The sequence below is a fragment of the Branchiostoma floridae genome, chromosome 15 (assembly GCF_000003815.2).
Source record: "Branchiostoma floridae strain S238N-H82 chromosome 15, Bfl_VNyyK, whole genome shotgun sequence".
Lineage (NCBI taxonomy): Eukaryota > Metazoa > Chordata > Leptocardii > Amphioxiformes > Branchiostomatidae > Branchiostoma > Branchiostoma floridae.
The window spans coordinates 5,976,025-6,003,393 of record NC_049993.1 but is presented as its reverse complement, the minus strand read 5'-3'; the positions used below and the strand labels follow the sequence as shown (position 1 = coordinate 6,003,393).

General features: G+C 39.5%; 1 protein-coding gene across 4 annotated transcripts; it reads left to right on the top strand.

Moving 5' to 3' along the window:
* The first annotated feature begins 297 nt into the window (after positions 1 to 297).
* On the top strand, positions 298 to 26,824 carry LOC118431778 (dual specificity protein phosphatase CDC14AB-like). 4 transcript variants are annotated; one of them, XM_035843105.1, is made up of 16 exons: positions 298 to 634; positions 1,695 to 1,785; positions 2,250 to 2,325; positions 4,577 to 4,669; positions 11,223 to 11,302; positions 12,952 to 13,018; positions 15,142 to 15,204; positions 15,451 to 15,538; positions 15,716 to 15,946; positions 16,867 to 17,005; positions 17,822 to 17,990; positions 18,438 to 18,547; positions 19,127 to 19,174; positions 19,670 to 19,795; positions 22,031 to 22,229; positions 23,765 to 26,824. In XM_035843105.1, exons 1-16 carry the CDS (start codon positions 589 to 591, stop codon positions 23,792 to 23,794), a joined length of 1,656 nt encoding a protein of 551 aa, XP_035698998.1. In that variant the 5' UTR covers positions 298 to 588; the 3' UTR covers positions 23,795 to 26,824. The 4 variants fall into 4 exon arrangements, with proteins under 4 accessions (XP_035698998.1, XP_035698999.1, XP_035698997.1 ...); XM_035843104.1 differs by lacking the exon at positions 12,952 to 13,018 and adding an exon at positions 12,270 to 12,336 and having other exon boundaries at positions 301 to 634; XM_035843106.1 differs by lacking the exons at positions 12,952 to 13,018; positions 19,127 to 19,174 and adding an exon at positions 12,270 to 12,336.
* Positions 26,825 to 27,369: the final 545 nt, after the last annotated feature.

Below are 27,369 nucleotides of genomic sequence, written 5' to 3'. Positions count from 1 at the left end.
ATAAAAGTGACAAGAGCTTGCTGTCACACTGACAGGTGAGCCCAGATGGTTTTTGAAACACCTTCAAAGAACCCGCGGTATTGGTTTCTATTTGCACTTCACAACAAAGCTCTGATTGGTTCAAAGATGCGTTTGCTATGGCAACCTTCAAGACGACGTCTCCCATTGGTCAATGCGTATGACGTCAAAATCATCATTGAGATTCCCAAGGCCGTTCTGTGTTGTGTTCTATGATTGGTTACATGGGCCGGTAGGATTTTGTTACTCAGACTTGGATTGGTCGAGAGGCGTCACATGATGCTAATTGGTGTGTTTGCCTTTCATTCGAAAAAGACAATATGGCGAATTTGTAGCTTGGGGTGAAATTTTGTCAACTTTGCAACCACGATTAAGTGCCGAATCGTACGGTAACGCAAGCCCCGCTGTCGCCGGAGTGGAAGAATATCTTTCTCTGTTGACTACGCACGGATCCGATCGCTAACCACGGCTGCTGTTCAGGTGTTACAGCGGTGGAAGTCGAGTTCTGTTCCGGGTCTTGATCAGCTTGGGCCCCGTCAGTACATCCCCCAGCCCGGCTACCAAGACACCATGGCAGACGAAAACGAGCTCGTCTGTGCGTCAGAATTCATCAAAGGTAAGATCTTACGATCTAAACAACCTCTATAGATGTTAGATTTGCTGCTACAGTACCCTTTTAGTAGACAATTTTAGTCTTATGTTGTTGCGGGACGGCTGAAGTTGGTGGAATAATTTTTGACACCACCACCGGTTTGACATAACTTGGTACACCAAAAACTTCACTTGGAATCGCACCGCCCACTCACAACATTTCAAATCCACATTTATGCACAGCTCATTGGGGCCCAAGACCGTAAAATAATGTTGCAAATATTTGTGTAACTTCAAGATATCGGTGTTGGTTTGAAATTTTAGTACTACTTTCTGAAAACTGGGTTTTTCTTGTGTTGTCTTAGCGTAGCATCAGATCACAAAAATTATTTACAATCTCGAGTACAAGGAAAAAGAAATCATAAAACCACTGGTATTTCCTTGGCATAATCGTGGCCACTGCACTCTTTTTAGACTTGTTATATAGTTAGTGTGAAGATTGTCCTTTGTCCAGCTATAATTGATTGAAATGATGACATGGTGTCATCTACAGTAGGTGTCAAATAAGCAAGGTGTGAGACATAAAGATGTGAAAAACTGTTTTGTTTTCATTTCTGTCTGTAACAATGTAACATATGCTTGTCTTATGAATGCAACATGGTCTTTGGCTTATTGAAATCAATCTGAACATATTCGTAACATTTAGATTCGCACGCAGTTATATTTTCAGTGATTATATGGAAATATTAATTTGTATCAATGTTTTGTACATTATGTACTTATAGTATCATCATACGTTTGACAACTTTTGTACATTGTCATTTTGCCACATTACAATCGAAACCTGTTATGATAAAAATCTTTCTAAAGTTATCAGACAATGACATGTCAGTTTGTTTAACTTAATTTAGTCTGATTTTTATAACATCAGAATCTTAACGATGTGTATTTTTCACTCAGACAAAATTATTTTATATCTCTTGGAGATTATCCATGTTGATCCCTCAGCGGCATTTTTAGACTCTTTACTTCAGGGATTAGCTTTCGAAGTCTTTCTAACACGTTTCTTTTCTTGTCCACTCCAGATCGCCTGTACTTTGCTACTCTACGAGGCAAGCCCAGATCTACAGCAAACACACACTACTTCTGTGTAGATGACGAACTGGTTTATGAAAAGTAAGTCAGCCTTTCTCCTAAGTTCTATGTGTGCTCCCTCAATAACCGTTTGCCTGGCAATCCAAAATTTATTGAAAGGCACACATGGTTCTTGAGGTCCAAATGGATCCTTGCACGATAGTGTCAATTTAGTTTGCAGGCATTCTTGCCTGCTTTGTTATGTTACATGTGCTGTAGATTTTGAAAGTTTCTCTGTGGTTTTATTTTCATAGTTTCATGGTGACCTTTCCATGAATCCATGACACCATGTATATAATTATCTCCCATGGAGTTGAATGACTTCTGTACTGTAGTGTAGTGAAGGAACTGTTTCAAGTTTTCAACTGCAAATAATTTAAAGACAAGGCAAAAATCTCCTTTTTGAAGTTTTTCCATCCACTGTGAAAAGCAAAACCACAATGAAAGTGAATGAGTTGACAATGTGGAGATTTTATTTTAATATGTGGCCTTGTCTTATTTTGTAGCTTCTATGCAGACTTTGGGCCCCTCAATCTGGCTATGGTGTACAGATACTGCTGTAAACTCAACAAGAAACTCAAGGTAGGAAAATGTATCCTTGTGTAGTACACATGTACAGTTGCATGTATGTTATGTGTTGTATTATGACTTACATGTGTGTGTTTTTTAGGGTCTAGATGAGGCCAATTAAAGATTAAATGTGTAAAATCTCAATCAAACCCCAAGTCAAAAGAATCCTACACTCGTATCAAGAAGATTAGGGGTTAAAATTAAATGCATAAACCATACCAAGCCACATTTTTTTACTGCTTGACAATAAAGAAATAAATGAGTTGGACTTGTCCAATTGTTGAAATAGTCAAAATCTTTGACGTAACTTTCAAGTATATCAGTGAGGTGTTACACTCTGATTGGGTGCCGAGTATGTCAAATTGGTGTCAAGTAGGTGTTTGGTGAGGGTAGAATTATTGGTTACCTTGTCAGAATAGCCTTGGGCGGGTGACAACGAGCCGTTCTGCTTACTGCAATACACCCATAAAATCCTAGCCATTTGAGTTTTACCTTTTCGAGTTCATGCAGTAAAGGAAATGAACCCAGTAGTCGCTACGGTTGGTTTAAAGCTGGATACATTTGATGTATTTAAATGTCTATTACAGCTGCCAGTCACTTTGGCAAGCTTCCAAACCGGTTGTGGGTCGTAAATGAGCAGGCCCAGGGGTGACAGACAATAGTCGGCACCTGCGCATGTGTTGTGTGTGTGTGTACCAACACGACACACATTCCGACACACAACAAAAATGGCGGAAATAGTGATGGTTTCCCGGGCTGTCACAAAGGTGTTTCAACATGGCGTAATTGAATCAAGGAAGTGATCAAAATGGATAATTAAGCCAAGAGGGGCTGTAATGGGACCACAGGTTAGGCCAGAGGGGAGCGAGGGGTGACCATTCTGTGTCACACAACCGTGACGTGTCTTTGTTTACCGTTCATGTATGCTACGCAGCATTCACAATGTCCTATAAAAAACGACCGCAAACATGCAGGGATACAGAGTAACCGAGTCGTAGGGTTACTCGCAGGTGCAAATATAGCCCTGCAGGTGATCAGGGAGACCTTGCCTGGGCCTCAGGTGTGTGTGACAGCTCCATTGTTTGTTCCTGGTAGGTACCCACACCGGTCCAAAGGTCCCTGCCGGTAGTTCACAAACACACACACGGGGTCGTGGCAGGTTCAGGCGGCCCAATGTGTGCCTGTCCGTACTGTAACATTTAAATACGCCCATTCACAGACATGGGATGACGAACGCCCGCCATAGAAAGTGGAGTCCGAACTGTTCAGATCACTTTCCCTTCAACAGTTGCTGTGCAAATATTTTGCCAGGATAACTTTACAACACAAACCGATGGTACATGATGTCAGCCCTCTTGTAGTTTTGCTACTACCGCAGGGATAGATGTCCTCCCTTGTCAACTTTCTCTGGCAACTGGAGAAATCAGTCATATTTAAACACACTGAAAACAAGCATTACAAGTAAGATTAAGCTGCATTGCAGACACCTCAACTTATGAGTGGTAGTGAACCTAACTTGATAATGCGGAGGATTTGTTCTTTTTCCTTGTCATGTCTATGTGAGATGTGAGTGTTTAACTGTTTTCAATAGTTTCTGAATCAAATCAATCCCAACACAGATGACAGATTTACTTGAAACTGCCCCACATCCTGGTTACTGTGGAATAACATTCTCTCGCCCTTCACATGGCAACTGTTGCCTAGGAATGGGCTAAAACATTTCAGACCTTTAATCCTATTCATGTGAGAGGGTACTATACTTCTGAAGATATATTACAAAATGCTAAAATATATTACAAATCCGTAGCATTATGATTGACGCTATGCATACAGCGTCCAAGCATTCAGTTATCTTCTAAGACCTTTGTATAGATCATTCATAGATCTAAGATAAGTCTATACTTACTAAAATGTTTACAACTGGAATTACGTATTTACTAAGTTTTATGTCGGTATGATAATTTTTTCAATGGATGCAGGGTGTGTCACATTATTCAACAGATATCATGATTGTCAACATTATGCCTTAAAATCAGTCTAATAGCTAAATTTTCCATGATTGCTAAAACAGATAATCTTCATCATTATTTTGAGACTTTTTCTGCAAGTGGAAGCCAATTAAAATTGGGCATCCTAAATTTTTGTCAGGTTGCTCAGAGCGCAACCAAATCATGGTTTTAAAAGCCTCTCAAATCCTAATATGCTTCTGTTATGAAGCTAGGTAGAAGCAAATGTAACAGGTCTGTGTTGTTTGTTTTTACAGTCTTTCTCACTAGCAAAGAAGAAGATCGTCCACTACACGAGTTTTGACGCCCGAAAGCGAGCCAACGCTGCGTATCTGATAGGATCCTACGCGGTGAGTACAAGTAAACAAGAACTGAGAACACTTCCAGAAATAGGCTTTAGGTCACATAGCTCGGATAAGTCACGTCTGCCTTGGACCGTCTTCTGTGTGGTCTGGCATGAACTCTTGGACATGGTTCTAGTCTCAATTTTTTCTTGAACCCTTTTAACGGGTTGACAGCGAAAATTGATCCACTGAACAGACTGTTTTCTTTGATGTCATGCAGAATGTGCTCTCGGGGCAAAATGTCATTCTAATGTCAAAGCTCAGAGTAAGTCATGGACGTCTTTGATTGACAGCTGTGCAAGTGAGTTCTGGCCATAGAACAAATACAAAACACTGTTGTGTATTCGAGTTGTGTCAAGTTATGAAAACCCAATTGTTGACAAAGCAACTGTTTAGGAATGCCAGATGCACGGAAAATGAACTTTTTTTTCAGAAAAAATATACTTAACTTACATAACAAATTACATGCCACACATTACATGTCTCAAGGCTGTTTGGTATCCTGTTAAACATGTACAGTATGTTATGTAATCAGTGTGATAATGATAGTACATATCAGTGGTTTACCACAAACCAATAGAATGACTGTCAAGGGGATTATCCCATGTTTGGCCTTTGTGCTTTTGCACTTGGACTTGGTGGGGAAGGGATGTAGCAATGGTATTTTCTTTGCCATTTTTAGTTACGTTACAGTGTGTGTTTGTCCAGGAGTGGCAAGCTTAAATTCTTACCTGCAATATCTTGACAGTTTATTTTTTCCCAACTAGTATAAAAAGCTAGAATTCTAGTTCTTGCAGTGCACTAGAGTGGCAAACCCCTTACTTTTTGTATCATTGCCAAATATGACACCATATACACACCCAGAGATTATCCATCTATTGTGTAATTTCTAGGTCAGAACTTGAGTGACATTCTGGTTACCATACAAACCTGTCACGTTATGTCAGGCAGCCGACAACGCCCGCTAACGATGTTGAAAGTTATTGTTCCTGGGAAAATAGGCAGGCTTAACTAGCCTGTTCTGACGCAGATTGTGATGTCATATGATACATGAGGATTTCAAACCTTACAATAGCCGCTTCCTGCAGACAATAAGGTTTAACACAGTTGGGAAAGTTGGCTTGCTTTATTTGCTCCACTTCCTGTTGTGCTACTTGTATTTGATCTTTTTTTCTTTCTTAAAAAATTCAAATGGTATTTAAATTTAAAAGAGATTTTCTTCAAGTCGACAAGTCATGGGATTTTGAAACTGACATAGAGATATTATTGAAATATGATTTTAATGTCATATGTGTCAGTGAAGCACTGAAGAAAGGACTTAGAAGAAAAAAGATTTCAGAAGGACCTATTCAAAATAAATGCCAATTGGGAACAGTCAATATAATTTGTCTGTTAAAACATGTATGTCAATCCTTTTTGGTACATGATATACATTCTTGAGGTAAACAATGTACATACATTTTTATTTCGGAATTGTCCTGTTTCTATCTCAGTCAGAGCCTTGAGTGTATGCATTTTGGTAAAGTTGCCAAATTTGTAATCAGGGCCAGAATGTTTTGAAAGATTCCAGCCAAGCTAGGTCAAGGCTAACTTGTATTGGCATTTCCCCAAATTGTGATGTGTTGTTGCTACATAGCTCTACCACCTGCTTCAAAACAGAATACAGTATGTGCCAATCATAGTGTTATGGTGATGTGTACATTGCCACCATGGCCACAGGAAAGTTCTAACTCTCATCAACACAAAAGAGAGAGGTCCTCAGCTGTTGAATATGAGAAGCAACACCCGGTACAGTACTTTTCACTCTGAACTGATCCTGTCCAATATATCATCACCATGGTAACCTACATCAGTGTTGACTCGTGTTTTTTTTCTCAGAGGAGGAGAGCTTTTGAACATTGCCTGGGTGACAGTCTGTTGTAGGGTCAACATTTTGAAAGGAAAATGTAATGAGCACTATCTTGCATATCAACTTGATGTAGTTTTAAGTGGTTAGATTTTGAGAAAGAATGGGATAAGAACAAGAATCCACCTAGCAGTCTCCTTTCAAATTGCAGTTAAGACTAGAATACAGTGTACCTGTGCATATATGGGAAAAGTGTAGATGATGTGCTCATTGAGACATGACCATTTCACCTATATTCAGCATTTGAAAAATTATAACATTTTTGAAATATGATTTGGATTGTATTTGTACCTGGAGCCATGAAAGTAACTGTAGTGTCTGTTTGATGAATCTTGAGTGTTGACATTTTTCTGCTTCAGTTGATGATTATGACGAGTCAGTGACCTGATAGAATTAGAGCCTGGGGTACTAGTATTTATTTAAGCCAATTGTTACCGACTCTGTGCTACACAGTCAGGTGATAAAAGTAAAATAACCGCTTGTTATATACCACTGAACCATTCAATAATGCAATAATTGTCTATGCCACTGCCTCCTACCATGAACTGTATATGAGATATTTTTCAGTACTAGCTAGTATGTGGTTGGGTTTAAAAATAAAAGCCTGAATATCCTTTAACAAAGTACCAAAGGTGAATCGTGCCTGCCTCTTGCAATAAGAAAGCAGACACCGTGATATTGTTACTAAACTCAGCGGTTGTTTTATATGATTTGATATGGCAACACCTTGATAGCCATTCATTTGTGACTTTCTGTTATATGGCAGAATAGGACCTATGGCTGCCCCCATACTGTAGTTTACTTGTAGTCAATCAATATATTCTACCTGTACTCACTAAGTGTGTTATGTGAACATTATGGTAATGATTTAATTAAGCATTTTTTTAATACCGTATATCTGCTGAATTTGTAATCTCACAATTCAAATGATAATTTCACCATAGTGTTGAATTTGTTAGAGAAAGTACAGAAGGTAACCAGGTAGTGAAAGGTGATATCTACATATTGCCACAGCACCACCAGTCATGTTACCTGTCACTTGACACGGTGGGCCCATTAAGTTTTCATGGCCGGAAAACAGTTGGCGTACCTGGGCACAATCTCCCGTATATCGTATAACCACCAAGCTATATATTTAGAATAGATAGGAAAAATTTGTTAGGCTTCTTTATTCAAACAGAAGGGAGGTATCTTAAAGTGGTCATTAAATTGACATTTGAGCAGGGTTATGCAAATTGGAAAATGGGGATAAAATGCAGCATGATTATGGAGGGATAAATAGAATGATGATAAGTAAAGCAGGGTTATTATATTACCATTGTCCTTGACATGTACCTGTACTGTTCATTTTTTTCCAGAATCTAGGACAATGAGGCAAACAGATCGTAGCTATCAAACATTGATGGCAGAATATATGAACAGACAAGGTGATCAGGCTTTTAGCTAGGCATGCGTCAATGTGTCATCTGGACGCACTTGTCTTAGAATAACAAGAAATTTGATGCCCCTGGATGCCCTTACACTACTGAGAAAATCGTCTGACAAGCATGAAATTCTGATTGACCAGGGATGCTACCAGGTCATCTGTGGTCACAGTCTTCTACTGTGACCTCTGGAACAGTATTTTTGCCTCTTGGGATACCTAAGAATGCACTTAAAATCATCAAAAGCACCATTTAAGGTGGATGTCTCCAGACCCCCCTACAATAGTCACTTACCGCAACTCACCAATAAGTTTGGACTCCCTATTATAAAATCCTAGCTAAAAGCCTGAAGGCGATGTGTAGCATGGTGCAGCTACTGACTAAAAACAGTGCTACATAAGCCAGTAGGCATAGTATTAAGAATATTGGCAGAGTAATTCTATGCGTGGTACCTATATTACTGTGAGAAGTATGTCGTTGTAATTCTCAGTCCCAAATACAGCATTATTGGATTAGTTTGACATAAGTGCTTGTCCCAAGCTGTTGTATGATTGGCTGTGTTTATAATAATCCACTTACAGTCGAACCTGCCCGAGCGACCACCTCTTCTCAGCGACCACCTGGCCATTTCGACCGCCTTTGCTCGGTCCCGATTTTTTTTCCTATTGACGTAAGCATTAAGCGACCTTTTCTCAACGACCACCTGGCCAACGCGACCGCGACCGGCCCAAATTGGGACCCATAATGACCGTATCATTTTCAAAATTGAGGGTTTCATCGATTTTTGATGATAACTAGCTTGATTTTGTGCCAAAATCGGCCAGTTTGCGTCGGATTTCGACTGCCATTAGGATGTTATGTTTAGAACAAAGATGGCGGCGGTCAATGGGTGGGTCAAAGACCTAGCTTCTTTACGTGTGTGCAGTGTGCTTGCTATTTGCCATTAAACACAACGGAAACCATTTATACTTTGCATCGGGCATGTTTTGAGTCGATACTCTTCTCAGCGACCACCTGTCCAAATCGACCGCTTTTTTCCGGTCCCCTGGGTGGTCGTCTTGGGCAGGTTTGACTGTATTATGGAGGCGTGTCTGTAGTTTACACCCCCCTCCCAACCCTCAGGGCTCTGGGGCTCCCGGCAACAAGCCAGCAATTATCCCACCTCTCCATCAGCATACTTGTCTGGCTGCATCAAATTCTTCCTTGCCTTTTACAATTACATAGCTGTAGATCAACAAAAGATAAACCATTCCTATACTGTAAATCTATCTACCTTTCACAGTGTGAAAATGTTTTTGAGAACCTCTCAACCACAAATTCATAACAGTGCCAATACACACCATTTTGCTTTATTAGTTATTACTGTACATGTAGTGCAGAATTGTTTCAAAGCAATGTGACAACCTCCCTTTTCTTTCTACCAGTAAATAGAAACACTGACACTGTGACAAATTACCACTAGATTTGCCACTAAATATGTGGTAATTCTTCTCCCTGAATTTGTTTCAAACACCTAATGTTGGGTGTAATGACCTGATGGGTATAATGTGCATCTACTGTAGGTCAGTGCCCTGAACGTAAGTTGTATTGTCTGTACAGAGAGGTGTGCCATTTGTTTTTCCCAAAATATTAACAACAAGAACTCCTCAGTTATTTATAGGGAAACAATAATATGTGCGTCCGGAAACAATAATATGTGCTTCCTACAAGTCAGGAAAATTTTTCTTCTTCTTGTCGAAAACAGGAAATGCTTTTGTTTATATTCCTTAATACCCTTTTGTAGTCTTTGTGAAGGCCATCTCTACAAGAATGATGGAAAGGCATACGTTTAGTTGAAGTGAATTATAACTCTCTTTCGAAATACAAGCATTTCTCTTAATGAAGCAGTACTGTACCTTGGAAATTTAATCTACGACAATACGAGCGACAAACTCCAAGACAATCTGGAACTGGTCAAACTTCAAATATTTTAATTATACTATATTTATAGCAGTAAGTCTTGCTCTGGTGATAGTATGATCATGGATATGTGAATTTTTTGCCCTTCCTTTATATCTAAGAATCGTGGGAAGCTGCCCTGACCTAATGTCCTCCTTTACCCATTTAAGATTTTGAATCTTACAACTGTCAATACACGGCAAACATGTTATTGTTGGGTTGCCGTGGCAACAACGACCCGAATTCCACCAGGTTTACCCAGGCGACCAAGACGTCACAGTATCCAGCCTCCCCGTTTCGCCCTGTTGGTCTGCGCAAACGGAAGCGGCGCGGTTTGTTTTGCTAAGTGCTCGCGGATTGTGAAAGAGTTGGTCACTTTGCTGTTAGGAGAGCTGTTAGATCCCCTTTGTGGTGTAGGGATTAAAACGCAGGGGTTGCTAATAATAGAAACACTGATCATAGCATGTTCTATAGTGAAGGCCCTGGCTAGGTCAGGTAACGTTAGTTCACTTTTATTTGTGGGGTAACCTATATCCGTTGTTTTCAAAAACAGTGTCTTTAGGGATCCACCGACCATGGTTTTTAACTGTAATATTTTGAAAATACATGGATTGCAATTTAAATCCACAGTCCGTCGACTTATATTATCCCTATATACTATAAACAACGGATATAGGTTACCCCTTGGATTAAGGTGAACTTGCGTTACAGTCCAGTCCAACAAGACTGTTACTACAGTGTGGCAACTAGTGGTGTTTGCAAACTCCTTTTGTAAGTTAGTTCTGTTTATTGAAAGATTGGGCTGTATTGACAAAGGTATCTTAGTTCTTGCTACACATCCAGTTCACATGTAACTGACACGCCACAGTACCAGGGTTGACTGGTTATGTTTTGGTTCACCTGCTTTTGTTCCATCTGTGTGCTTTGTGGTGTAATATCTAAGCCTTGCGTTAGAAGAAAGGACGTCCTTGCCTTGCTATCTCAGAACCTTGAGTGCTTTTGAACATTTTGACAACTGATAAAATTGATCTCCTGTAATGGAAAGAAAACTGATCCATGGCATTGCAGAGTCAATGCCTGTCCATTTGATCTCACAAGTTGACTATTGTTATTTTGCATGTTCATTATGATTCTTGAAATAAATATAAAGTGGCCTTGATGTAATTGTAAAAGTATTATTGCTAACTTTGAAAAAGAGAAAGTAGAGATCTAGAGGATATTGATAATGCAAAATGTTGGTGTGGACTCCAGGTTGACTTTGGTTTTTAACAAACATATTTGTCATGTACAGATCATCTACTTGAAGATGACTCCCGAGGAGGCCTACAGACCTCTCGTCAGCGGAAACAACCCCCCTTTCCTACCCTTCAGGTGAGTGGTACAGCCCTCAATATTTGTGTCAGTAAGTGCAATTAATTATGAGGCCACATTTGCAAGAAAATGCAGAATATTTTCCTTGTTTACAGTGGTCCCATGCCCTCAGTATGGTTTGTAATACATGAAATAAATGTAAAATTATGTGTTGTTTATGAAAATGTTTTGCTTCTACTTGACAGTAATGTCTTTTTTATTGTGAAATCTTTGTTGGTTGAACACCTAGCCAGGAAACAAGCCTTTAATATTTTATAGCCCAGTAGAGTACCAGTACATTATAAGTGGGTTATGTAGGAAACACCCCCTCAGCCCACAGTGTAGTTTGATGGATGGTGTATTGACCCGGAGCTCCTAGATAGACTCCAGTGCACACTCCGCCATCTGTTACAGCTAACAGTGAAGTGCACAGAAGGGAACACACAAACTGACGTGTCCATGTGTCATTCTGGACATTAAGAGGATTTCTGTAATATTTGCTGTGCCATTGAACATCTTTCCTATTATAATTAAGTTAAGACTTCATTTAGAACACAAGGTTGTTAGGAAAGATAATGTTGTTAGCATTTTTTTCATCAGTGTGTCAACTAATCTCTTGTCTATAGGCATTGTATTTTTGTTTTGCATATACAGGGTTCAAAATTCATTATTCAGAATAGGTGTACAGTTGCACATAGCCTAAAATTGTAGATACACTTTTTGTAGGGAACCTACAAAATTATTCAAGTGCAGAGATGTGGTCACTTTAAAAAATTAGGTATACATCTCCAATATTTGGTGTTGAAAATGAATTTGCCCCCAGTTTTTCCAGCCCTGACATACATGGGTCGGTGGGACAGAATTGTTTGGAAATTTTGTTTCAAACTTTGACAAAAAAGCCCCTCTATGGTTGAAATATTTAGCCACAGTGTTAGGCCAGACGTATTTGATGTGTGACAACTATGAAACGCTACTTGTGTATTTACAGGGATGCATCCTTTGGTGCTTGTACATACAATCTCAACCTCATTGATGCGCTCCACGGAATGTACCGGGTAGGAACTGTTCTGTCTGTCACAAGGGAGAGGGGGGAACCAGAGATCTCTACATTATACCTGCTAGTCTCAGAGTTCTTATTTGACAAGTAGAAACCCAGATAATGAAAGAATTCCTGCATTTTTACAGTTATACCATTTCTTAAACAAAACATAATCTTTTTGAAAAATTACCAGACCTAAATGAAATCAAAATTACAACTGTGGTGGTTACAATTGGTTCAAATACTTGACAGTGACGGATTGTAATGTCTAAAAGAAGATGATTAAAAACATTTTGTTTCCAGTACGGTAATCTTTCGATTGACAAGCCCCACAAACCACGAGTCAAGCAAATTTACATTGTGATGCAGAAGGACGTCCCCTTTGTTCTGTCCCAATCTATCGTTAAACTGAGAAACGCTTTTGAGTACAGTCGTCATGTTTTTCGTTTTGTTAGGAGAACACATCCAATGTTTTCCCAGCAAACCTTTTAGTTTAAAAGCCATTTGGAACTTTTCCAATGTAACTTTGCTAGGAGGCAGCAAAGAGGCCAAGTTGAGTGTGAGATCTCTGGACCCCCCTCCCCCGTTTTACTAAAACATGTTCTGATCTATGTGGTGTTCCCCCCCACAGGGATGCGTCATTCGGACCATGTACATTTAAAGTAACTGTGTTAGACTGTCTGCATGGAATCGACAAGGTAGGGCACGCTGGTCACCCCTGCTGTAAAATGGTATGACTCACCTTTCTGTCAGACTAAGGAAGAGTCCATGTTACAGTGAGGGGTGGCCCAGGAAGAGTGCTTGCCTTTTCCCTGTCTGCTGTGCTCATGCTGTCATCTATCTTCTCAGTTGTGAAAGAAACTAACAGAAAAAAGATCATTGTTTAAAAAAGCTTTTTGAAACATAGATTTGTCCATTTCAAGATTATAAAAGAAGTAACTTGCCATTTTGGAGTTCAATCCAAATGTACATTTTGACAGTTTAATGCTTCCTTTCATTAACTAATCCATTCATCCATGCAGTTACTGTGAATATCATATGTTACTCATAATGTGTTTTTGCATTTTGCCGCCTTAGCGGCAAAATGCTCTGAGGCCAGAGTAGTCGCCGTTGTGATGTTGAGATGAACGGACCTGTTCAATTCATGCCAAACATTTGTATACCTTCTAAAACAGGCATTTCTCAACACGGTCGCATTGGCACAGTGGTAAAATTTACGCATTCTAAACAAATGCACCCGGTTCGAATCCGGGGAGGTATTTTTTTCAACTTTTTTTTTTCTTTTTTACATCCATTAAAATACTAATTTTTTCATCCATTAGGCCATACCAATTTAATTTGTTGGTTCTCGGAATCGCCGCTTCTATTTTTCCCAATTTCAAAAAAAAAAAAAAAAAAATCCAAAAAAAATCCCTGTAACGTTACGGTAACGTTAACGCAAGTTGCTGGACTTGAAACAAACTTTGGTTCAGTTGAAAATAAAAGAACTTCTGAAACTAGTACTGGACTTGCAAAATAACTATCACCTGCTTATGTTCTCCTTTATGTTGTAAATCATCGAAAACCACCCATAGATCGTTAAATTTGTGCTTGAAAAAGACGAAAATGTTGCAGTGGGACAAACAAAATGGCAGCTGCCATATTTGGAAATGGCTTCATTAATATGGAATGAGTACACTAACGCCCTCAAGCGATTTTTATTCAAACTGCAGCTTTCACAAAGAGAATACAATGATGTTTCAGGCACTATCTATTCTTTGGGGTGAAATTAAGTCAATTTATTGTTCTTGTTGCTACATTAGACATTATACTATGCTGAAAAAGTTTTTCAACCTTCTTAAAGGTTTTTAAAAGTTGTGTGTGTTGAAATACTCTATGTTTTTGTCTTTATTACTAAGCATTATTACAGCAATGTTACTGTGAATACTTAAGCAATACTGATTGCACATAATTTTCCATTTGTATTGCTAAAATTCCACGTAAAGTGTATGACAAAATGCAAATTTTGCATGTGAGTGTAACTGGATCTACCACACATACATGTATACACCAGATTACTATTATTATCATTATATACCATTGGTTCAAGTCTGGAATTACGAACCTGAAACTTGACTGAACCCAGAGTTGTTGCAAGTTTTTTTTTTTTCGCCCTGTCGCTTCAACTTTTTTCTGAAAAAATCCGAGAACCAACAAATTAAATTGGTATGGCCTTATTATACTAATGAACAATACTTTTGTACAGAACATTAAAACTCACCTTTGCACCTCTTCTACTGCATTTTTCCGCAGTTGGGATGTTTGAATGAACGAACCGTGAGACGTGCGATACTCTGCGTATATGTTTCTTTCTAACTTTCCATAAAATGCCCATACAACATCTATATCACAGAATTACACAAGAACAAACTGATTTTCTCGAAAATAACTGCATACTGGATAACAAAAAGTTTCAGGAAACATATTCATTTTCATATTCCAGGACATAACTCATTTGCATATTTGTGAATCTCTCCATGCGCCCATATCAGGTTTTTTATTCTGTTCTATTTATATGACATTCTAATAACTAGAAAAAAAAAACATTCACACACGCAAACCTTGGCAAAATGCCAGCTTTTTTAAAAGCACTTGTTTCATGTCATACCTTTATTTTGTTGCCCTTTTTCTTTACCTTATCTATTTGTTTTGTTTTTGTTGTGAAATTTTTGTTCTTTCTATACTTTTTTAGTCATTGTTAATGTCTGTAAAACTGTTGCTTGTGGCAAGATGGCTCCAACATTAAAAATTCCTGTTCTTAACCATTTCTTTTGTTTTGCAGGCTCTACAAAACGGCTTCATCAACTTTGAGACCTTTGATGTGGATGAATATGAACATTACGAGGTAAGCATCGCAACACTGAAATGCAACATGTTTTGTCAAATGCAAGATATTTTTTAGACAAACTTTGTAGAGTGTTAGACACCTGCCTTGATTTATTCTAGTTATGATGATGTCAATGATTAGAACGGTTAGAAATACTAGAGCCAGAAGAATGATAATGTAGTTTGCTGTAACCACTGTGAGAATTAATGTACTAGTATAAGCATGAAAGTATGCTAATCTGTATGCATTGTTTTCTTCTTACAGAAAGTAGAAAACGGAGATTTCAACTGGATAGTGCCCAACAAGTTCCTAGCATTCTCAGGTCCCCATCCCAAGAGCAAAATAGAAAATGGTAAGTCCTTGCCTAGCAATGCCTCCTATCTTATGTGTAAGGTACTGCAGTATTGTGCAGCCTGAATTAGTAGCTTACCAAATTTCTTGTGTTAACTCTGTGTAGCAATACAAGGCAATAATCTTTTCCATTCAATGGTACATTTCAAGTGATACATATTTCCTATAATCCCACTAGGCTATCCTCTTCACGCGCCCGAAGCATACTTCCCGTACTTCCGGAAGCACAATGTCACCACGATCATCCGCCTCAACAAGAAGATCTACGACGCTCGCCGGTTCACGGACGCGGGCTTTGATCACTACGACCTGTTCTTCGTGGACGGGAGCACGCCCAGTGATAGCATAGTTAGGAGATTCATTCAGATCTGCGAAAACGCAGAGGGAGCTATAGCTGTCCACTGTAAAGGTATGCTTACAGCACAAACTACAGATATCTTACAGTTTGCGAGGACATATTTGCTGATGCTGTTGCTTCTTTAAGCTTCATCTATACACTTCCTTTACTGTATGTGTCATAAATTGAATAGAACACACGATGGGATAGTAAATCTACTAAATGATAAACTTTTATTTTTCCTTTATTTCTGCAGTATGGTTATGTATCCTATGTATTTTAGTTTGATTGTCCTGTAGCTTCCCTATCTGTCAATAGATATTGTGTTGGTGTACTTTTTGTAAAGTACCACAGGGAGAATGACTAACAGAAATGTGAAGCTAATTGTGGATCCAAACAAAGTCAGAGTCAAAGCTCTGGTCAATCATTATGCAAAGAGGTCCCTCGGATAGGACGTTAAATGGAGGTCCCGTGTATGGGGAGAGTCATACCCTATGCACGTTAAAGAACCCGCCACATGTGCGAACATCCACCCGAGCGGATCAAACCATTCCGGCCAAAATAGGGGTAGGGAATCTCCCGAGCAGCCCTCGTAACCCCTGCTTCGCCTATTGGGTCAGTTAGTCCTCACTCATAGTGAGCAATTGGGCTGTTCTCAATCATGATGTTTCTGACCTAGGGCGAAGAGTTGCTGTTACAGTTCCAATCATGTAACCCGTAACATTGAGTGGCCTTCAGGCCTTGTTACGAGGTGACCATTGAGTAAAAAAAAAAAAAAAAAAGAGGTGGCTATGGCTGCCCAAGTGCTTAGGCCAGTAACTGGTCCCTTGCTCCTCTCTGTCAGTTGCACGGTCCTTTGCACTTGTTTCCGCAGAATTAAGACTCATGTCTTTTTGGTAACTTGGTAGTAGGACGTTTGCTGTGTCATAAACAAAATGACCTGTCTAGCCAAACTACAGGATGTTGACCTCAATGTTTTCACCCCCCTACAGCTGGTCTGGGTCGGACGGGCACGCTGATTGGCTGTTACATGATGAAGCACTTCCGCTTCACGGCTGGGGAGTGCATCTCCTACATCAGAATATGTCGCCCTGGGTCCATCATCGGGCCACAGCAGCACTGGCTGGAGGAGTGAGTCTTCCTTCTTATTGTTGAAGGATATCTGTTTTTATATTGGTATATTAAGGCCACACCAATTTAATTTCTTGGTTCACGGATTTTTTCCTAAAAAATATGGAGCGAGAGGGCGAAGTAAAAATAAAAATAAAAATTGTAAAATGGTTGGGGTAAAGGTAACGGCTAATGCAAAACATAAGGAAAAAAAGTTTTCAGCTTGAAAAAAGTACAAAAACACTATTATTGTACAGTAACAGCACCTGTACGCACACTTTAAGGAGCTTATAATATAAAGGCCAGCACCATTGCTACACCAGAAAGTTGGTGAACTGTTTCATTAATGGTGAAAATTTGCTGAGTGGTAATTTTTATTTTTATTTTTTTTCTCCAAAAAATAGGAGCGAGCGAATCCGTGAACCAAGAGATTAAATTGGTGTGGCCTAAGATAGATACGATAATCAATAAAAACACTACTATGCCGAAGTGAATTTCAAATAAGAAAATGCAAGCTTATACTGAAAACTACTGAAAACATGATGCGCATACAGTTTATAGCTTGGTACTTGCAGAGTCCCTTTTGTCCTCTTTGGTCAACATTGCATCAGAGTAACGATCTTTCTATGGACCTACATGTGCATGAACCCATGTATGGAATATTTACCTCATATACAAGAACCTTATATCTTATGTACTTTCATTCCATTGTCATGCTGAATGTTCACTTTAAAAGCATATACATCTATATTAGATCTAGCTGAAAAAAGTTTCAAAGGAAATTAGATGAGGTAATAGTAGTGCCATTTTCTAATGGTTTCCTTGGTCTTTCTCCAGACAACAAGCCAAGATGTGGGTCCAGGGAGACATCTTCCGCGCCAAACAGAAGGAGAACAAGCTGAAGGACAGGGCGACCGTGTCCCGCATCCTGTCTGGTGTCGACGACATCTCCATCCAGGACACCGACCGTGCCTACCAGAACAACGACTACGCAGACTATGAGGAGGTATGAGGATTTCTTTCACTTACTTTTTTTAGACATATTTTTCAGCTACATGTGGTTGGTAATGAATTTTTTGCATGTTGGTCATGGCTAAGTTACTCTGTCATTCTGTGAACAAGAATTTAGAGGGGTAAGTCTCTACAGTGTTAATTCCAGTGTTGGATGTAAAGTGTGACCATTTTTCTATAATACTCTGTTAATTTGTTGTTATCATCTGCACATGGCTGGATTGTTTGGTTGTTCTGTTGTTTTTGATGTCCATACTGTTGTTATAGTCTAGTCAGTCACCATACCATTAGCTTTTCTAATCATTCAAGGACTGCAACAAGAAAAATTTATATTGTTTGAAGCATTCGGGTAAGCTAATTAGTAGGAAAAGTTGAGTCCAGACATAGAAAGTGTGAATTGCTGTTCTGTCATGTACCAATCTCTTTATCTTGTACCTTCCAGGAGTATGTGCCACCCGTCACACGGAGCAGCCTGTCCATGACTCAAGGCGACAAACTGCGGGCGATCAAAGCCCGCAAACACCCGCGATCCGCAAGCACCGGCGCCATCAAGTCAGTACCATCCCCTTCCCATAGGGCTAGCAACTATACCTTAACTATTGCTTTGTGTTTTCCTTTGCTACTTTGTAGTGTAGATGTGGATCTGAAATCAAGGTTGAAAGACTCTTTGGTGATTTAGATTTTACACAAAGTTTGGTGCCATTGTTGAAGGCAGTAAGGCTGTCTCCATGTGATTGGTCCCTTCTTGACCACTTGGGAGATAAAGCCACTGTGATTGGTCCATTTCTCACCAATTAGATGCTTCAAAATCTGCCACTCCATGTTAAATTGTTCTCAACTCACAGAAGCATTAGCAAGTCAGATTTACTTATTTCTGTTTTGAAGAACTTGGATGTGACATACTCAGAGTGAGCTCAAAACCCTGTAAACTTTTAATTTTTGTTTCACTGGATAACAGTTACTCAGCATTTTTCCCTAACCATTTCTGACATTCCCATTAACAAGCTTGTTTGTATCTCCACCTGTGGTTTTCTGCTGTGCACGTTGCAGTAGTAAATATTGTCCTTTATATGCTGTTTTGCATTGTTAATGGTCTTTTTTCTTTTCTCCATCCTGTGCTCTTGCATGCAGACTGGACGACGCCAAAATGCATTCTAGGTCATCATCTCAACCCTTTAGGTACTGAAGTATTCCTCATCTTATTCCTTTGATGTACCACATCATTTAATGTAATGGTTATTCCCTTGGTAGAGGCATATCATGTGATGAAATGAACTATCCCTTATCATACCACATCACATTTGCTTGTTTGAGAATAGTATTACTTGAGAATCTATGGAGGAATTGCTGTGTTTTTAAGTCTATAAATTGCGAAGAAATGATTACATTTTTGGCCCCCTGGCAGCCTTTTCTTTGGCACTGCAGCAAAATGTTACAGTTTTTGTGTCTTTTTTTCTCAGTAAAACCTGTACAAGTGACCACCTCTACATATGGTCCTACTGGCAATTGTAACCACTTTTTTGAGGCTCCTAAGATAATTTTTCCCATTCACACAAGGATTATGAATTCCATCCATATAGACCAGATTTTTATCGGTCCCCTGAGTGGTCTTCCTGAGCAGGTTTGACTATTTCTGACTTCTATGCCTGATAGCAGTGTTTTCCTTTCCTCTAGGATATCGTCCAATAACAGCCAAGGTGTCATGTCCCCCCTCAAGTCTTCCAAAGTCAGCTCCAGTTCCTCCGTCATCAAGCGAACAACAAGGAGCACGGCCAGTACCGCCACCGCAGCGTTAAAAAGGTACCAGAAAACACCAGATACTAGCCTTCTTATCACTGATATCAGGCTTAAAATTCAAGCTTTTGGGGGGCTTATGATATGCTTCTTTTGATGGCATATAAGATATATTGCCTTGTAGAGGCATGACTGCCTGAGACAGAGTGCAATAGAGCTCATATGGCTTCAGAAAAGCCCCCCAAAAGCCTGTCTCATAGAGCCAGCTAAGGAGGCTAACCAGATGAATGTTTCTTAGATTCACCTTTTTAAGTCACACCAATTTGATTCGTTGCTTCTTGGATTTAAGACAAATTATGTGCTATAGGGAGATAATACAGGAAGAGTCTAAGAGGAAAGTATTAGGCTACATGACTTGTCGGATGTGATTTTTCCTTCCAGTCCTATGTTTGCATCTTGTTCCTTACATTAGAATATTCAGGAGTCAAGGAAATGAATGGACCCTTCCAGCCGAACACCATAAGCCCCGCCCCCTGTTCGATCTCGGGTTCTATTTCAAAACCTCGGTCAAAAACGGCGCGAGTTGCAAAAACATGGCCGCCGCCGCTATCAAGCTGAGAATACCGGCTGACTTCGGTTTTCAATTTGTGGCCTTAAAATCCTCTCAGAACAGGCGGAAGAAAAATGCTATGCATTCTTTGTGGAATGCTACATCCACTAGGTACAGTCATTTGAGGAGGGGGCGCATATAGTTGCGGTAAGGGTGATATAATTTCAGTCAAAGCGTAAGTGGGAGGTGCTCCATAATATTACCTTGTTGGTGGGCAGGAGTGCCCGGTTTCTGATATGCGGTAGATGCAGGTGTAAATCTGGGTACGTATATCTGTGACAGGGTTTCTACTGCGTTTGTTGCATGCATGGCATGTGCATACATGCTTTGGAGAAAAAACAAATTAAGAAGAAAGCAGCTCGGTCACTAACGGAGAGGGAGCTTGTACCACGTGTCAAATATAAGACACTACTACAAAGTCCGCTGGTGCAGAGTCCCGTCTCTTCTACGTACATTGCCTTACATGCGCATCCTGTCGAGGAAGAAAGTAATGCTATGTAGCGCCTACCCTTCCCAAAACAATAATACTCGGTCGGTATAGTCTTCAACAAAAAAGGCATAGCATTTTTCTTTGCCCATTCCTTTCCCACTAGGGCTGTTTTTGACCGAGTATTCGAAATAGAATAGGGGGTTCTATTTGTTCGATATCGCGTTCGGCTGGAAGGGTCCATTGTTGTGGCTTGATTTAAAGAAATTTCAAATGAGCTCAAAATCAGGGATTTGAAAGTGACAGTGCTATGGTCTATTGCAGCCTGAAAATAGCAGTCTGTACTTGCAAATATCTCATTTACTTTTTGTACTTGTCTCTTGTTCTTATTTCTGCACAGTCTTTTTTCTTTGAAGATATTTCTGCCATGTCATCATATTGTTTTTCTTTCCTTCTTTCTGTTTCCATCCTCTCCTCCCCTTCCAGAGTTGGTTATGTGCACTTGTCTGAATATTCCCTGCTTCCGTCTGAAACCTCACGCTCGTATTCTTCTTGCTTTCGTAACTCGCATTCTGTGAAAAGCTACTCTCTTCCTTTGTTTGCGAGAAAGGAATACCGTAGATATTTTGAGCGAACTAATCCTACAAAGAAGTACTGGTAACATATTACCGCATGCACTGCAACCAACCACCCCTAGAAGTGCTGATGGCATTACCAGAACTCTTGCCTTGTCTATCAAGAGTGTAACTGGAATGAACTATCGTACAGGAGTGAATGGGCTAGTGTGCATGTGTTTGTGTTTTTGATAGAAAATATACAGTGCTAATACCCATCAAGAGAGTTACCTTCACATACAAGGGAAGGGTGATGTGTTTTATGTTGACTGTTGCATGTACCTGTAAAGGGAGTGGTTCACACAAGCTTTACTTCATATGTTTGTAATCCGTCCTTGTCTGAGTGTAGCCACTCTTTGCTTGTAGCCCGTGCAAGGCTGTGCATGTCTGGCCATTATACAGTAGTGTATGGCTTCCCAGCAGTAGTGGCACATGGTATGCCTCTAAACACCTAGTGCAGTCCCCTATTGTCTGGACCTGTTGCTCCTGTCCCCCCTCCTGGAAAAGGAATGGACTGTGCCATGTAATGTAAAGGATGCTGTTTGGGACAGTCCATTCCCATCAGGGGTGTGAAGGGTGACAGGTCTAGGTGTAAGGGTACATCATTAACACTGTGTCTTCCCTCCCTCCTCACCCTGTCCCCCCTCTAGCTCTCTCCGTCTTGCTTCATCCCAACCCATCATACATCACCGGCGAAAAGACCGAGACCGAATCCACAAGTCCATGGAGAAAACGGACGAAATCAAAGTGGCCGAATTGTCCCGGGGGAACAATAAACTGTCCGATATAACTGCCGCTGATTTCCGTGGCTCGCCCGTCATCAAATATAACACCCGAAGCACTAACGCAGTAAGTCTGTGTGTAGATGCTGGCACTGGGGGCTGATGGGACTGTGGGCCATACCATCCGCAGTGCTCAGGGAGGGGGCAGCTTCCACCCCCTCCCTTCCCCCAGTGTCGCACGGTTGCTTGCTGTTTGCTGTGAAGTGCAGGGGTCATCCCACGGGGGGTCTAAAACAGGGAAAGCTGCATGTTTTCCCCTTCCCCGTTGATCTGTGTTACGTGTGTTCTGACTTGATCAATTCTTTTGATGCAATAGAAGGATACTTTAAGAACACTACCTACAGCCTTGCAGGATGGAGTTTTCAATTCCTAGGGCACATCATCCTAGGAACACCTTTTCTAACCAGGCCTTCACATGCCCAAAAGCAGAGTCAGCAAAACACCCACAGTTTCCAAAACTTCAGTCAGAACACTGCCACAGATGTGTGTTCATTCTAACACTGTTTTGACTTGTTGTGTTGTGGTTGTTCAGTGGACTCTAACTACAAATGATGAGGAAAATGTCAACATACAAACCATGAATGGTGTACACAGGGCTTTAGCCAGCTCGAAACTTTTTTCCGTCAGCCAATTGTCGCGAAAATTAATTAGAAGGACCAACGTCCTTGGAAGGACTGAACTGAGACCTTGAAAAACGGGTTTTAATGAGATTATCGTATGCGAAAGGGCACCGACACACATTGTCAACAATCATAACAATAGCAAAACAAACAGTGTATGGCTTTTACGGCCGTGGATGGCGTCCCCAAGCCGCCTGAAGGTTCCACCAAGGATTTTTGTCCGTCAAGGTTGACGGATTGGTTTGAAAATTTTTCCGTCAGACGCAACAAATTTCCGTCAATTGACGGAAAAACGGACGCTGGCTAGAGCCCTGGGTGTACACCTTCTAAACAAGAGGAAACCACCTCCTCTGAGGGTTTTGGTTGACGGAAATCCAAAAGAATTTCTCAAATGCCTGCGAATCTTCAGTGTCCCTTGTTGAAATATACGGCTTTGTGTTTGTGTGTGGTGTGTTGTGCAGTTTGACTGTGACTTGTTTCGTGACTTGCTGTGTTGCTTTTGTGATGTTGTGTGAGGAAATAATCCGCAAATGTCATTTGGTTCCACCCAGTTTTCAATGAAAACCCTGCTTGTGCTGTTCTCTCTGTTCTTACACACCATTTGGACTGAAGTTTACCACTTTTCTTTGGTAGACACGTGTTAAGTTTTAACCTTTGCTTCTCTCCGTTTCCATTGAGATTAACCCGTTTTCAGGAGTTGCTTGTTGTGTTTTGTTACAAACATATGTACTTATTTTGTTCCCACCTTTCTGATGAGTTTGTCTGGTTTTATCTAGAACCTAACAGGAATTTATCTGATTAAAAATGTTTGGACTGCAGAGATGTAGTAGCACATAACTACTAATTCTATTGTTTGAAGCTTAATTTGACTGAGTACAGCATGTAATTGCATGTCTGAATATTTGATATTCTGACAGAATATCTGACTAGGATATTTGATGAATAGTATTTTTCTGACATGATTTTTTTTCTTCCTTCATAGCCGCTCAAGCCAACGCATACATACTACTAGAGCCTCTCTCCACCATTAGATGTCATCATCATCATCGACAAAGGGGGTTGTGGGTAAAGCAGTGCATCCTGGGTGGTTAACTGCACTATTTTGGAAGAAAGATGACTGAACAAATGAGCACAAGCTTTGAGGGTAAATTGGAAATAGGGGGAAAGGGGATGTATGATTATTGCAATTGTGTAAAACAGCAAGAAGAATTCCAAACCGATGCCTTAGGTAGTGTAAGGTTGGGGTTAGAATGGTTGAAATACACACTCCCTGTCAACAACAATAACAACAACAACAAGACCGGGGAGAGTGCATTTTAGCCCACCAATCCCATGCTTTGTAAGTAAGATTTTGATCCAAAACTTCTGTATATTTTAGGTGGTCAGTAAGGAGAAGTCACACTTTGATCCAGTGTTGTCTGTGCATGTCTTAAGACAAAGTAGAAGCATGACTTCTGGGGCTTGTTTGTACATTTTTAAGCTGCTCGTCGGTACAAATGTCAGTCTTAAGGTTTGCAAATGATACAGAATTTTAGGAAAAGATTTTTAATCAAATTTCTATTGAAACTGAAACGAAAAACAAAGTTTAATGATTTGTATGAAACCTGAAAATTTGTAAAAAAAAATACTCATAAAATCTCAGTAAAACCCTGTAATTCCTTTTACTGATAGATAGATAGATGACATTATTATGTCAGTACCCAAAATTGCAAGGTTCCAAAATAGAACTTCTACACAGAAAATGAAACTTTTTTACAAAATGTAAAATCATAGTAACTTTTAAGTCTCTGTCAGCAAACCCAGGATTTGTCCCAGCAGCTTAAAAAGGAGAAATATGATACAAAGCAATAATTATGTCAACAAAAGGATCCATCTATAAGAATGGTGCATGGTATGTACATGTAAGAATGTAGAGCACATTAGATACAATTTATACATGACACTTTCAAACTAGCTCTGAAATGTTTGAATTCACATGTACAGGAAGTGATTTTCACAGAAACAAGTACAGCAACCAATGATAAGACTTCTAGAGGGGGTGACTCCTGGTTTCCATGGTTACCATTCTCCTTATAAGGGCATAATGTCAGAATCGGCTCGTGACAGCAAATCTCTCAGATTCTGCTCATCCAAATCCCAGTTATTAAACCTGGGTACCTCCCTGGTTATCAAAGTACAAACAAATTTCTGTACCTGTAACTAAATAGATATTTCTGAAGATTTTCTACTGGGAGTTTGTAAGTTAAGGCCTAGAGTAGACCATGACTGCAGACTATGCAGGAATCTATGCACTCGTAACATTGATAACACTTTGGGGGAGTAAACTATACTGTTGTATACATATGAAACATTACATACAATAAGGTATGTATCTGTATGTATCTGATAATGGCATGATTATAGGCCATTGTTTTATACAACAACAAAAAACTGATGTAAATGACAAAAACAATATTGTCTATTTTTGTATAGAAAAAAAATCACAAATTTGGAAAATTAAGGTGTAGGACACTTAATTGTACTTAATTATACATAAGTCATGTTGTAAAGAAGAAAAACAATAGTGTTGCAACTGACAATAGTTCACTACAGGTGACGTGTTGTAATCTTTTAGTGGACCATTCTAAAACTTGATTTTAAATTATTGTTATTTGAAGGCAAAAATGTAAATCCCTTAGTTGTATGTTTGGTTGGAGAGATGACTTTGGTCTGGATCTTGTGAGGCTCATAAGGGGTTTTCTAACATGGTGATGCTTGTGCACACTAACCAGTGACCAAAGTATGGGGGGCACGCAAGTAAGTTTGTACAGTAATGCTGTAGTGCTTAATATGAGGCCCAGTGCACCTGAAAGTAATTATGATAAGTGAAAGGCATTTTCTTACTCAAATGGATATATCTTGATTTAGCATTTGATTGTATTAAGGTGCACAAAATGTAAAAGTCCAGAATAGTCATAATCTTAGCTTGATTTTACATTTATAAGGGACCAATTATTACTCAGAATTCCTTGATTTTAGCCACGTTAAGTGAATTTTAAGTGCTGGTTGTGTTTTGAAACGAAGGGTTGCATTGGCTGTGTTTGCTTGTCATTGCATCTAACTTAAGTTTTAGTGTACTTATTAGAGAGTAGTTATAGGCAGCTAGTGAATGTGTGTGTAGTGTGGTTTTTATTGATGTCTTTTTTTTTCACTTTTCAGACGTCCTATATCTGTAGTGTGTTCATATCTGCCCTTATAACGACTTGACACTTTGTCAAACCATTTTGCAGAAGTAACTCACAATGTTCACATCAGAAAAGTGGGGGTTTGTTTATTGTGATTTTGTTCTGAGCTAATATGGCATAAAACCACAACTCCAAAAATCTCGGTTTAAGGGGATTTATCTAAGTACTGTATAGATTTTGTTGATAGTTGCAAATAACAAAGCACTACTCGTTATCAGACCTATTGTGCAACTGGTCTCCAAACAATCAAGGTCTGGATGGAAAAAATGGAAATAAAGCAACAACATCTGAACTGTGCATTTGCAACAAGCAAAGCCTAAACACAGAGGTGGTAACAAACAGCTATTTACTGTTAGCCATGACATAGTAGTGTGAGAGTTGACCATACAGTTAACATCGCCTCCTTGGTGTTTGGTGGGTGGGTAGGGGAATGTACGCCTTGTTTCATTGCTTGAGTGTAGGTGCAGCCTATCCTTGCTATATTGAGGATAGCTTTTTGCTAGTTTTTGAGTTACACATACTAATTTTTATTCTATATACAGCACCGATCAGTCCTATTGTAAATTGTGTCTCTATAAGAATTGGAAGTGTCTGAACATAAATGTGAAAATGATAATGTACGTTTGTGTGTGTATATAATCAATTATCATAATTCCATATATTAAGTATGTCTTAAACCAAAATTATGTGTTTGTAGGTGTTTTACTCTGGTTTTATCAAGAGATTTATTATCAGTTATTGTTTATTACATACATGTATGTATGTTCGTTTCAAATACCAAAACCCTGTACATTCAATAAATTACAGCAATGACTTGACAGAATGGTTTCTGTTTTTTTTACTTGCCTCCTTAATTTATGATAGTATCATTACCATTGCCAAAAAGGTTATGTTTTGGGGAGTGTCCGCGTGTCAAAATGATGAGATGAGACCTTTATAATATATGATCAGATTTGGAGCCACCTAACGGCTTTCAAAGGTACTGAAGCATACCTTTATATAAAATAGGCTTTTATTTCTTGTGTTCTAGACATGCTACGTCGATGAAGGTTGGACATCCAAGTACAATAAGATACGACAAAAAGCAGTTAATGATAGAAGCAACTGGATATGATTTTGGAAACGGTCAGCCGTTTCAGACACTATACAATGTCGTTCGTTAGTGACACTGGAGAGAAATTGGACATACTTATAATGGTGGTGACTTTAAAGTGGTATGTAGCTTTTATTGGTCAGAGTAAATGTTAGTTTGGCTCTCCTAGTGGATTTTTGAACTTCAAGGTCAGATTTTGCTTCAGACTTAGATTGAAAGAGAATAACTCAAGGGGCTTATAACGTAATCTCCAAGCAGATCTTGCTGTGG

Excerpts from the sequence above, each read along its gene's own strand:
- LOC118431778 (XM_035843105.1), top strand. The coding sequence starts at position 589 with ATGGCAGACGAAAACGAGCTCGTCTGTGCGTCAGAATTCATCAAAG. Across the intron at positions 635-1,694 it reads TGCGTCAGAATTCATCAAAG|ATCGCCTGTACTTTGCTACT; the intron begins GTAAGATCTTAC and ends TGTCCACTCCAG. Across the intron at positions 18,548-19,126 it reads GCAAGCACCGGCGCCATCAA|ACTGGACGACGCCAAAATGC; the intron begins GTCAGTACCATC and ends TCTTGCATGCAG.